We start from the raw sequence: 13,605 nt of genomic DNA on the forward strand, positions 1-13,605 counted from the left end.
AGTCTCTAAAGCCATGACATCATTTTCTGGAATTTTCCAAGCTGTTTAAAGGCACAGTCAACTTAGTGTTTGTAAACTTCTGACCCACTGGAATTGTGATACAGTGACTTATAAGTGAAATAATCTGTCTGTAAACAATTGTTGGAAGAATTACTTGTGTCATGCACAAAAATCCCAACCATCTCAATTGGGTTGAGGTTGGGTGATTGTGGAGGCCAGGTCATCTGATGCAGCACTTCATCACTCTCCTTCTCGGTCAAATAGCCCTTACACAGCCTGGAGGCGTGTTGGGTCATTGTCCTGTTGAAAAACAATTGATAGTCGCACTAAGCTCAAACTAGATGGGATGGCATATTGCTGAAGAATGCTGTGGTAACCATGCTGGTTAAGTGTGCCTTGAATTCGAAATAAATCACTGACAGTGTCACCAGTGACGCACCATCACACCTCCTCCATGTTTCACAGTTGGAACCAAAAATGCGGACATCATCCGTTCACCTACTCTGCATCTCACTAAGACAGCGGTTAGAACCAAAAATCTCATCAGATTTAAGGACAGATTTCCACCTGTCTAATGTTCATTGCTTGTGTTTCTTGGTCCAAGCAAGTCTCTTCTTATTATTGGTGTCCTTTAGTAGTGGTTTTTGTTGCTGCAGCAATTCAACCATCAAGGCCTGATTCATGCAGTCTACTCTAAATAATTGATGTTGAGATGCATCTGTTACTTGAACTCTGTGAAGCATTTATTTGGGCTGCAATTTCTGAGGCTGGTAACTGTAATGAACTCATCCTCTGCAGCAGAGGTAACTCTGGGTCTTCCATTCCTGTGGCGGTCCTCATGAGAGCCAGTTAACTCTAATGAACTCATCCTCTGCAGCAGAGGTAACTCTGGGTCTTCCATTCCTGTGGCGGTCCTCATGAGAGCCAGGTAACTCTGGGTCTTCCATTCCTGTGGCGGTCCTCATGAGAGCCAGGTAACTCTGGGTCTTCCATTCCTGTGGTGGTCCTCATGAGAGCCAGGTAACTCTGGGTCTTCCATTCCTGTGGCGGTCCTCATGAGAGCCAGTTAACTCTAATGAACTCATCCTCTGCAGCAGAGGTAACTCTGGGTCTTCCATTCCTGTGGCGGTCCTCATGAGAGCCAGGTAACTCTGGGTCTTCCATTCCTGTGGCGGTCCTCATGAGAGCCAGGTAACTCTGGGTCTTCCGTTCCTGTGGCGGTCCTCATGAGAGCCAGGTAACTCTGGGTCTTCCATTCCTGTGGCGGTCCTCATGAGAGCCAGTTAACTCTAATGAACTCATCCTCTGCAGCAGAGGTAACTCTGGGTCTTCCGTTCCTGTGGCGGTCCTCATGAGAGCCAGGTAACTCTGGGTCTTCCGTTCCTGTGGCGGTCCTCATGAGAGCCAGGTAACTCTGGGTCTTCCGTTCCTGTGGCGGTCCTCATGAGAGCCTGGTAACTCTGGGTCTTCCGTTCCTGTGGCGGTCCTCATGAGAGCCAGGTAACTCTGGGTCTTCCGTTCCTGTGGCGGTCCTCATGAGAGCCTGGTAACTCTGGGTCTTCCGTTCCTGTGGCGGTCCTCATGAGAGCCAGGTAACTCTGGGTCTTCCATTCCTGTGGCGGTCCTCATGAGAGCCAGGTAACTCTGGGTCTTCCATTCCTGTGGTGGTCCTCATGAGAGCCAGGTAACTCTGGGTCTTCCATTCCTGTGGCGGTCCTCATGAGAGCCAGTTAACTCTAATGAACTCATCCTCTGCAGCAGAGGTAACTCTGGGTCTTCCATTCCTGTGGCGGTCCTCATGAGAGCCAGGTAACTCTGGGTCTTCCGTTCCTGTGGCGGTCCTCATGAGAGCCTGGTAACTCTGGGTCTTCCATTCCTGTGGCGGTCCTCATGAGAGCCAGTTAACTCTAATGAACTCATCCTCTGCAGCAGAGGTAACTCTGGGTCTTCCATTCCTGTGGCGGTCCTCATGAGAGCCAGGTAACTCTGGGTCTTCCGTTCCTGTGGCGGTCCTCATGAGAGCCTGGTAACTCTGGGTCTTCCATTCCTGTGGCGGTCCTCATGAGAGCCAGGTAACTCTGGGTCTTCCATTCCTGTGGCGGTCCTCATGAGAGCCAGTTAACTCTAATGAACTCATCCTCTGCAGCAGAGGTAACTCTGGGTCTTCCATTCCTGTGGCGGTCCTCATGAGAGCCTGGTAACTCTGGGTCTTCCATTCCTGTGGCGGTCCTCATGAGAGCCTGGTAACTCTGGGTCTTCCATTCCTGTGGCAGTCCTCATGAGAGCCAGGTAACTCTGGGTCTTCCATTCCTGTGGTGGTCCTCATGAGAGCCAGTTAACTCTGGGTCTTCCATTCCTGTGGCAGTCCTCATGAGAGCCAGGTAACTCTGGGTCTTCCATTCCTGTGGCGGTCCTCATGAGAGCCAGTTAACTCTAATGAACTCATCCTCTGCAGCAGAGGTAACTCTGGGTCTTCCGTTCCTGTGGCGGTCCTCATGAGAGCCAGGTAACTCTGGGTCTTCCGTTCCTGTGGCGGTCCTCATGAGAGCCAGGTAACTCTGGGTCTTCCGTTCCTGTGGCGGTCCTCATGAGAGCCTGGTAACTCTGGGTCTTCCGTTCCTGTGGCGGTCCTCATGAGAGCCAGGTAACTCTGGGTCTTCCGTTCCTGTGGCGGTCCTCATGAGAGCCTGGTAACTCTGGGTCTTCCGTTCCTGTGGCGGTCCTCATGAGAGCCAGGTAACTCTGGGTCTTCCATTCCTGTGGCGGTCCTCATGAGAGCCAGGTAACTCTGGGTCTTCCATTCCTGTGGTGGTCCTCATGAGAGCCAGGTAACTCTGGGTCTTCCATTCCTGTGGCGGTCCTCATGAGAGCCAGTTAACTCTAATGAACTCATCCTCTGCAGCAGAGGTAACTCTGGGTCTTCCATTCCTGTGGCGGTCCTCATGAGAGCCAGGTAACTCTGGGTCTTCCGTTCCTGTGGCGGTCCTCATGAGAGCCTGGTAACTCTGGGTCTTCCATTCCTGTGGCGGTCCTCATGAGAGCCAGTTAACTCTAATGAACTCATCCTCTGCAGCAGAGGTAACTCTGGGTCTTCCATTCCTGTGGCGGTCCTCATGAGAGCCAGTTAACTCTAATGAACTCATCCTCTGCAGCAGAGGTAACTCTGGGTCTTCCATTCCTGTGGCGGTCCTCATGAGAGCCAGGTAACTCTGGGTCTTCCATTCCTGTGGCGGTCCTCATGAGAGCCTGGTAACTGGGTCTTCCATTCCTGTGGCGGTCCTCATGAGAGCCAGGTAACTCTGGGTCTTCCATTCCTGTGGCGGTCCTCATGAGAGCCAGGTAACTCTGGGTCTTCCGTTCCTGTGGCGGTCCTCATGAGAGCCAGGTAACTCTGGGTCTTCCATTCCTGTGGCGGTCCTCATGAGAGCCAGGTAACTCTGGGTCTTCCGTTCCTGTGGCGGTCCTCATGAGAGCCAGGTAACTCTGGGTCTTCCATTCCTGTGGCGGTCCTCATGAGAGCCTGGTAACTCTGGGTCTTCCATTCCTGTGGCGGTCCTCATGAGAGCCAGGTAACTCTGGGTCTTCCATTCCTGTGGCGGTCCTCATGAGAGCCAGGTAACTCTGGGTCTTCCGTTCCTGTGGCGGTCCTCATGAGAGCCAGGTAACTCTGGGTCTTCCGTTCCTGTGGCGGTCCTCATGAGAGCCAGGTAACTCTGGGTCTTCCGTTCCTGTGGCGGTCCTCATGAGAGCCAGGTAACTCTGGGTCTTCCGTTCCTGTGGCGGTCCTCATGAGAGCCAGGTAACTCTGGGTCTTCCGTTCCTGTGGCGGTCCTCATGAGAGCCAGGTAACTCTGGGTCTTCCGTTCCTGTGGCGGTCCTCATGAGAGCCAGGTAACTCTGGGTCTTCCGTTCCTGTGGCGGTCCTCATGAGAGCCAGGTAACTCTGGGTCTTCCATTCCTGGGGCGGTCCTCATGAGAGCCAGGTAACTCTGGGTCTTCCGTTCCTGTGGCGGTCCTCATGAGAGCCAGGTAACTCTGGGTCTTCCGTTCCTGTGGCGGTCCTCATGAGAGCCAGGTAACTCTGGGTCTTCCGTTCCTGTGGCGGTCCTCATGAGAGCCAGGTAACTCTGGGTCTTCCGTTCCTGTGGCGGTCCTCATGAGAGCCAGGTAACTCTGGGTCTTCCGTTCCTGTGGCGGTCCTCATGAGAGCCAGGTAACTCTGGGTCTTCCGTTCCTGTGGCGGTCCTCATGAGAGCCAGGTAACTCTGGGTCTTCCGTTCCTGTGGCGGTCCTCATGAGAGCCAGGTAACTCTGGGTCTTCCGTTCCTGTGGCGGTCCTCATGAGAGCCAGGTAACTCTGGGTCTTCCATTCCTGTGGCGGTCCTCATGAGAGCCTGGTAACTCTGGGTCTTCCGTTCCTGTGGCGGTCCTCATGAGAGCCAGGTAACTCTGGGTCTTCCGTTCCTGTGGCGGTCCTCATGAGAGCCAGGTAACTCTGGGTCTTCCGTTCCTGTGGCGGTCCTCATGAGAGCCTGGTAACTCTGGGTCTTCCGTTCCTGTGGCGGTCCTCATGAGAGCCAGGTAACTCTAATGAACTCATCCTCTGCAGCAGAGGTAACTCTGGGTCTTCCATTCCTGTGGCGGTCCTCATGGGAGCCAGTTAACTCTGGGTCTTCCATTCCTGTGGCGGTCCTCATGGGAGCCAGTTAACTCTGGGTCTTCCATTCCTGTGGCGGTCCTCATGGGAGCCAGTTAACTCTGGGTCTTCCATTCCTGTGGCGGTCCTCATGAGAGCCAGTTAACTCTGGGTCTTCCATTCCTGTGGCGGTCCTCATGGGAGCCAGTTAACTCTGGGTCTTCCATTCCTGTGGCGGTCCTCATGAGAGCCTGGTAACTCTGGGTCTTCCATTCCTGTGGCGGTCCTCATGAGAGCCAGTTAACTCTGGGTCTTCCATTCCTGTGGCGGTCCTCATGAGAGCCAGTTAACTCTGGGTCTTCCATTCCTGTGGCGGTCCTCATGGGAGCCAGTTAACTCTGGGTCTTCCATTCCTGTGGCGGTCCTCATGAGAGCCTGGTAACTCTGGGTCTTCCATTCCTGTGGCGGTCCTCATGAGAGCCAGTTAACTCTGGGTCTTCCATTCCTGTGGCGGTCCTCATGGGAGCCAGTTAACTCTGGGTCTTCCATTCCTGTGGCGGTCCTCATGGGAGCCAGTTAACTCTGGGTCTTCCATTCCTGTGGCGGTCCTCATGGGAGCCAGGTAACTCTGGGTCTTCCATTCCTGTGGCGGTCCTCATGAGAGCCTGGTAACTCTGGGTCTTCCATTCCTGTGGCGGTCCTCATGAGAGCCAGTTAACTCTGGGTCTTCCGTTCCTGTGGCGGTCCTCATGAGAGCCAGGTAACTCTGGGTCTTCCATTCCTGTGGTGGTCCTCATGAGAGCCTGGTAACTCTGGGTCTTCCATTCCTGTGGCGGTCCTCATGAGAGCCAGTTAACTCTGGGTCTTCCATTCCTGTGGCGGTCCTCATGAGAGCCAGGTAACTCTGGGTCTTCCATTCCTGTGGTGGTCCTCATGAGAGCCAGGTAACTCTGGGTCTTCCATTCCTGTGACGGTCCTCATGAGAGCCTGGTAACTCTGGGTCTTCCATTCCTGTGACGGTCCTCATGAGAGCCTGGTAACTCTGGGTCTTCCATTCCTGTGACGGTCCTCATGAGAGCCAGGTAACTCTGGGTCTTCCATTCCTGTGACGGTCCTCATGAGAGCCAGGTAACTCTGGGTCTTCCATTCCTGTGACGGTCCTCATGAGAGCCAGGTAACTCTGGGTCTTCCATTCCTGTGGCGGTCCTCATGAGAGCCAGGTAACTCTGGGTCTTCCATTCCTGTGGTGGTCCTCATGAGAGCCAGGTAACTCTGGGTCTTCCATTCCTGTGACGGTCCTCATGAGAGCCTGGTAACTCTGGGTCTTCCATTCCTGTGACGGTCCTCATGAGAGCCTGGTAACTCTGGGTCTTCCATTCCTGTGACGGTCCTCATGAGAGCCAGGTAACTCTGGGTCTTCCATTCCTGTGACGGTCCTCATGAGAGCCAGGTAACTCTGGGTCTTCCATTCCTGTGACGGTCCTCATGAGAGCCAGGTAACTCTGGGTCTTCCATTCCTGTGACGGTCCTCATGAGAGCCAGGTAACTCTGGGTCTTCCATTCCTGTGGCGGTCCTCATGAGAGCCAGGTAACTCTGGGTCTTCCATTCCTGTGGCGGTCCTCATGAGAGCCAGGTAACTCTGGGTCTTCCGTTCCTGTGGCGGTCCTCATGAGAGCCAGGTAACTCTGGGTCTTCCGTTCCTGTGGCGGTCCTCATGAGAGCCAGGTAACTCTGGGTCTTCCGTTCCTGTGGCGGTCCTCATGAGAGCCAGGTAACTCTGGGTCTTCCGTTCCTGTGGCGGTCCTCATGAGAGCCAGGTAACTCTGGGTCTTCCGTTCCTGTGGCGGTCCTCATGAGAGCCAGGTAACTCTGGGTCTTCCGTTCCTGTGGCGGTCCTCATGAGAGCCAGGTAACTCTGGGTCTTCCGTTCCTGTGGCGGTCCTCATGAGAGCCAGGTAACTCTGGGTCTTCCGTTCCTGTGGCGGTCCTCATGAGAGCCAGGTAACTCTGGGTCTTCCGTTCCTGTGGCGGTCCTCATGAGAGCCAGGTAACTCTGGGTCTTCCGTTCCTGTGGCGGTCCTCATGAGAGCCAGGTAACTCTGGGTCTTTCTTTCCTGTGGCGGTCCTCATGAGAGCCAGGTAACTCTGGGTCTTCCATTCCTGTGGCGGTCCTCATGAGAGCCAGGTAACTCTGGGTCTTCCGTTCCTGTGGCGGTCCTCATGAGAGCCAGGTAACTCTGGGTCTTTCTTTCCTGTGGCGGTCCTCATGAGAGCCAGGTAACTCTGGGTCTTCCGTTCCTGTGGCGGTCCTCATGAGAGCCTGGTAACTCTGGGTCTTCCGTTCCTGTGGCGGTCCTCATGAGAGCCTGGTAACTCTGGGTCTTCAGTTCCTGTGGCGGTCCTCATGAGAGCCAGGTAACTCTGGGTCTTCCATTCCTGTGGCGGTCCTCATGAGAGCCAGGTAACTCTGGGTCTTCCATTCCTGTGGCGGTCCTCATGAGAGCCAGGTAACTCTGGGTCTTCCGTTCCTGTGGCGGTCCTCATGAGAGCCAGGTAACCCTGGGTCTTCCGTTCCTGGGGCGGTCCTCATGAGAGCCAGGTAACCCTGGGTCTTCCGTTCCTGTGGCGGTCCTCATGAGAGCCTGGTAACTCTGGGTCTTCCATTCCTGTGGCGGTCCTCATGAGAGCCAGGTAACTCTGGGTCTTCCATTCCTGTGGCGGTCCTCATGAGAGCCTGTTTCATCACAGCGTTTGATGATTTTTGCGACTGCACTTGAAGAAACGTTCAAAGTTCTTGAAATTTTCCAGATTGACTGATCTTCATATCTTACAGTTATGTATGTCGTTTCTCTTTGCTTATTTGAACTGTTCTCGCCCTAATATGCACTTGGTCTTTTACCAAACAGGGCTATCTTCTGTATACCACCACTACCTTGTCACAACACAACTGATTGGCTCAAATGCATTAAGAAAGAAAGAAATTACACAAATTAACTTTTAACAAGGCACACCTGTTAATTGACATGCATTCCAGGTGACTACCTCATGAATCTGGTTGAGAGAATACCAAGAGTGTGAAAAGCTGTCACGGCTTAGCTTGGCTACTTTGAAGAATCTGAAATATAAGAAATATTTTGATTTAACACTTTTTTGGTTACTACATGATTCCATATGTGTTATTTCATAGTTTTATCCTACAGTGTAGAAAATAATAAAAAATAAAGAAAAATCCTTTAATGTTTAGGTGTGTCCTAACTTTAGACTTGTGGTGTGTGTATGTATGTATGTATGTATGTATGTATGTGTGTATTATATATAGATATATCTATCTAAATAATTTTTTTAATTAAAAAAAAATATATATATATATATTAATGATTTTGGATAATAAAAAATAAAAAAGGATACGATTTGTATAACAAAATATATAATATAACGTCTGCACCATTTAAAGGACGCAGTGTGTGTGTGTAGTGTATCGGTCTGTGTGTTGTGATCACCTGTGCTGGCCCACTTTCTCTGCCTCATCTCCTTCTTTTCAATCAGGATTAGTGGTCTGGATGTTGTTCCCAGAGAACTGTCCAATAGCTTTACCACGTGGATAAACCTGTCTGTCAGTCTGAGTCACACATTCACACCCTCACTTCATCAAGAGGGAGTAGGACAGTACAGGTGCATCAAAGCTGGGACCGAGAGATCGAAGCTGTTTTTCAATCTCCAAGCCATCAGACTGTTAAACAGTCACTACTACCCAGTACCCTGCCCTGAACCTCAGTCACTGTTACTACCCAGTACCCTGCCCTGAACCTCAGTCCCTGTTACTACCCAGTACCCTGCCCTGAACCTCAGTCACTGTTACTACCCAGTACCCTGCCCTGAACCTCAGTCACTGTTACTAGCCGGCTACTACCCAGTACCCTGCCCTGAACTTCAGTCACTGTTACTACCCAGTACCCTGCCCTGAGCTTCAGTCACTGTTACTAGCCGGCTACTCTACTACCCGGTACCCTGCCCTGAACTTCAGTCACTGTTACTAGCCGACTACTACCCAGTACCCTGCCCTGAACTTCAGTCACTGTTACTAGCCGGTACCCTGCCCTGAACTTCAGTCACTGTTACTAGCCGGCTACTCTACTACCCAGTACTCTACCCTGAACCTTAGAGGCTGCTGCCCTATGTACATAGTCATGCAACACTGGTAACTTTAATAATGTTTACATAGTGTTTTACCTACTTTAGACGTGTATGCTGTATTCTAGTCATGGCTCATCCTATATAACAGGTTGTTTTGTATCTAGATTGTGTGTGCTGTTTTTATTGCTAGGCATTACTGCACTGTTAGAGCTAGAAGCAATTAACATCTGTGTACGCAATCAATAAACTTTTGATTTGACATACTATCATAGGGAAAACATGTCCTCCAACCTTAATTCAATCATCTTCCAAATACCTAGACTTCAAGTTCACATACCGTATTTAGATTATTTAGGCATAGGAAGACTTATTCAATTAATCCTCTTCATTCTGTATTAGCTGGAATTCATTCCTGGTTGAATGTTGTCGCCTACTTCAGATGTTGTTTACCATGGGCTGAGGTTGTTCTTCACTAACCTTTCTGGTGGGCTGATGTAGAAAATGTCTGAATTTTTCCTATCGTATGTATGTTTCTACTGCAGCTTGGGCTGTGTTCCACAGTGAGAGGGATCTGACATGTTTCTACTGCAGCTTGGGCTGTGTTCCACAGTGAGAGGGATCTGACATGTTTCTACTGCAGCTTGGGCTGTGTTCCACAGTGAGAGGGATCTGACATGTTTCTACTGCAGCTTGGGCTGTGTTCCACAGTGAGAGGGATCTGACATGTTTCTACTGCAGCTTGGGCTGTGTTCAACAGTGAGAGGGATCTGACATGTTTCTACTGCAGCTTGGGCTGTGTTCCACAGTGAGAGGGATCTGACATGTTTCTACTGCAGCTTGGGCTGTGTTCCACAGTGAGAGGGATCTGACATGTTTCTACTGCAGCTTGGGCTGTGTTCCACAGTGAGAGGGATCTGACATGTTTCTACTGCAGCTTGGGCTGTGTTCCATAGAGGGATCTGACATGTTTCTACTGCAGCTTGGGCTGTGTTCCACAGTGAGAGGGATCTGACATGTTTCTACTGCAGCTTGGGCTGTGTTCCACAGTGAGAGGGATCTGACATGTTTCTACTGCAGCTTGGGCTGTGTTCCACAGTGAGAGGGATCTGACATGTTTCTACTGCAGCTTGGGCTGTGTTCAACAGTGAGAGGGATCTGACATGTTTCTACTGCAGCTTGGGCTGTGTTCAACAGTGAGAGGGATCTGACATGTTTCTACTGCAGCTTGGGCTGTGTTCAACAGTGACTCTTCTGGTTTTGTGTTTTTTTTCTCCTCAGAAACTCGTTCTATGAGTCTCTGAAGCAGATTGGTGCCAGCCAGCATCAGGGCAACGCAGTTGGCATGGGAACGTATGAGACGGTCCAACACTTCAACGACATCAAGGAACATCTACACGTGGTCAAGAAGAACATCGAACACCTCATCACACGCACTGGGGTTTGTCTAACTTATTTGACTGTAAATCTCAGGGGTTATCCACACGTCTTTCTCAAGTCTGTTCCTGATTCCTCGAACTTCGCCTCCTTCGCCAACCACATTGGAAGAGAAGATCCATGGTCCTTCTCCCTCAGACCTTCTCCTCCAATGTGTTTTGAGAAGACGGGAAAGAACGAAGACATGAGGAATCTAGATTTTTACTGTATATTTTTGTGTCTTATGCTGCATGTAGAACCCCAGTGAAAAGCAGGTGATGAACTGCCCTGATCCCCCTCCAATGCCTTCCTGTTTGGGTACCACACACTTCCTGGTCTTTGTGGTCATCCAATCAGTCCTGTTCTTCAGCTACATTATGTACAAGTAAGAGCAATAATAAATGAATAGTATAACTAATACATTTAAAAAATCTTATGTTTGTCATAACTCATTTCTTTCTCTCTCCTCACTTTCAACTCTCCTCTCTCCTCACTTTCAACTCTCCTCTCTCCTCAATTTCAACTCTCCTCTCTCCTCAATTTCAACTCTCCTCTCTCCTCACTTTCAACTCTCCTCTCTCCTCACTTTCAACTCTCCTCTCTCCTCACTTTCAACTCTCCTCTCTCCTCACTTTCAACTCTCCTCTCTCCTCACTTTCAACTCTCCTCTCTCCTCACTTTCAACTCTCCTCTCTCCTCACTTTCAACTCTCCTCTCTCCTCACTTTCAACTCTCCTCTCTCCTCACTTTCAACTCTCCTCTCTCCTCACTTTCAACTCTCCTCTCTCCTCACTTTCAACTCTCCTCTCTCCTCACTTTCAACTCTCCTCTCTCCTCACTTTCAACTCTCCTCTCTCCTCACTTTCAACTCTCCTCTCTCCTCACTTTCAACTCTCCTCTCTCCTCACTTTCAACTCTCCTCTCTCCTCAATTTCAACTCTCCTCTCTCCTCAATTTCAACTCTCCTCTCTCCTCAATTTCAACTCTCCTCTCTCCTCAATTTCAACTCTCCTCTCTCCTCAATTTCAACTCTCCTCTCTCCTCAATTTCAACTCTCCTCTCTCCTCAATTTCAACTCTCCTCTCTCCTCAATTTCAACTCTCTCTTTCTTCTCCCTCTACAGAAGTCAACAAGAAGCAGCAGCAAAGAAATTCTTTTGATGAAACACTCATCATGATCATGCCAATATGTAAATGAGAGACTGTTCATTTTTCCTGGTTATTTTGATTTGGTTTTGTTTTTCAAAATTGTAAATTATTGTACTTGAAATTTAGATTTTGTTTGAGAAGTTTATTTTTTAATTTCTTAGTTTTAATTTGATCTGATGTTATGTATAGGGTATGTGAATGAATGCTCGTGTGGGACATTTTGTTAAAAGATTCCAAATATGATGTAATATATTCTATACAGTATTTTGACAAGTCGTTGGGTGATATTCTGATCTTTCGACTGATTTTTGATAAGTTCCCACTCTCAGAAAACAAAAACACCGTATGCCCATTCACATAGCTTGGAGAACTGTGGATTTAATAAATGTGCAATTTTGTATGAATTCTGAACTGTTGAACAAAAGCCAGAGTGGATGTCCAATATGTGTGTCTTCTTGAATGGTTGAAGCATGCCAATCTGGCATTTTTCTTTTTTCTTCTCAAGCAAATTTACATAAACAAAAAACAAACCAACATTTTTGTCTTTGTTCCTGTATGCCATCCTATTGTTTACATTTTGGTTTTCAGGTATTAAAAAAGTAGCCTAATTGTTGTTTAAATTTGACCTACTAGCCTGGTCCCAGATCTGTTTGCGCTATCGTCCTGTCGCTAAAGTTCAGGATCCCTTTTAAAGACATTAGCTTAATGCATGGCTTAGTGCTTAGTCTGGTCAAGGTTTGGTCTAAGGGAGGCACGGTAGACTAGTGTCTCTGGCACGATAGACTGGTGTCCAGCAATAATAGCCTCTGACAGATCAGAGGACATTATGCTGGGCCTTATGTGAGAGAGAACAACTCTGTGTGCCAGTGGTGAGGTATAGGTAGGGTTGCAAAGCTACCTGTAATTTAACAGTTTCTGGAATCTTCATCAGTTTGGTAATTAATACTTGAATAACCTTTTATTTTTATATTTTCATATACAGTATGTTGTAACTGACATCAGTGGGTAAATGCACACCTTTTGACCACTAGCATGCTGGAGAAGTGTGTTCTTCATGGATGAATCCTGGTTTCAACTGTACCGGGCAGATGGCATCGTGTGGGCGAGCGCTTTGCTGATGTGAACAGAGTGCCCCGGGGTGGTGGTGGTGGTGGTGGGGTTATGGTATAGGCAGGCATAAGCTACAGACAACGAACACAATTAGCAGTTTATCAATGGCAATTTGAAGTGACAGAGCTACCGTGACAATAATACATTTGATTTGATTTATCAGTCGTATAGCTTGGGGATAGAAGCTGTTCAAGAGCCTGTTGGTGTCAGATCTATGGCTTGGGTGGTTGGGGTCTGACGATTTCCTGGGCATTCTTTTCACACCGCCTGGTATAGAGGCTTTCCACTAGATGTTGGAAGTCCCCGCACCAAATGTTCCAACATCTAGTGGAAAACCTTCCCAGAAGACTGGAGGAGGCTGTTATAGCAGCAAAGGTGGGGGACCAATTCCATATGAATGCAGATGATTATGGAATGAGATGTTAGACAATCAGGTGTCCGCATACTTTTGGTCATGTTGTTTAACTTGTTGTGATTCAGCTGTTTATAGCAGCTGTGATGTGGATGCTGTTCCTCCTGAGCTACAGTATGATGTTAACCATTTTATACTTCCAGGTCACATCACCACCATGACCTCTCACTAATCCTGATGGCATGTGTACAAATACCGGCTTTATCCTCTTGTCAGCCTCTGAGGGAATGTATGACAACATAGCGAGTGAAAATGAATATTGTAACATAACTCGTAAAACATTTATGTTTTAATGGACACCACTGGTGGTGAATGTGTCTCAATCTACATACAGCGCATTCGGAAAGTATTCAGGCCCCTTGACTTTTTCTACATTTTGTTACGTTACAGCCTTATTCTAAAATGGATTAAATATTTATTTCCCTCATCAATCTACACACAATACCCCATAATGACAAAGCAAAAACAGGTTTAGAAATTTTAGCAAATTTATTAGAAAAAAATATATATATATATCACATTTACATAAGTATTCAGACCCTTTACTCAGTACTTTGTTTAAGCACCTTTGGCAGCGATTACAGCGTTGAGTCTTCTTGGGTGTGACGCTACAAACTTGGCACATCTGTATTTGAGGAGTTTCTCCTGTTTTTCTCTGCAGATCCTCTCAAGCTCTGTCAGGTTGGATGGGTGTTAGAGGGATTTTGTTCCTATGTGTTCATTAACCAATACAATTAATACATTCTGTCTG

At 48.6% G+C, this 13,605-nt stretch overlaps 1 protein-coding gene across 3 annotated transcripts in view; it reads left to right on the forward strand.

Annotated features, from left to right (window-relative positions):
• lman1 (lectin, mannose-binding, 1) overlaps window positions 1–11,866 on the forward strand; it is a 36,869-nt gene extending 25,003 nt beyond the window's left edge. For 2 of the 3 annotated variants that reach the window (XM_020484760.2, XM_031826128.1), the window contains exons 11-13: window positions 10,050–10,209; window positions 10,442–10,569; window positions 11,308–11,866. In XM_020484760.2, the coding sequence (XP_020340349.1) occupies window positions 10,050–10,209; window positions 10,442–10,569; window positions 11,308–11,344 (325 nt within the window). In that variant the 3' untranslated portion in view covers window positions 11,345–11,866. Of the gene's footprint in view, window positions 1–10,049; window positions 10,570–11,307 lie in introns of all 3 variants that reach the window. The other variant, XR_004210174.1, reaches the window with a different exon arrangement.
• Window positions 11,867–13,605: the final 1,739 nt, after the last annotated feature.

Source organism: Oncorhynchus kisutch, linkage group LG6 (assembly GCF_002021735.2).
Source record: "Oncorhynchus kisutch isolate 150728-3 linkage group LG6, Okis_V2, whole genome shotgun sequence".
NCBI classification, from domain to species: domain Eukaryota; kingdom Metazoa; phylum Chordata; class Actinopteri; order Salmoniformes; family Salmonidae; genus Oncorhynchus; species Oncorhynchus kisutch.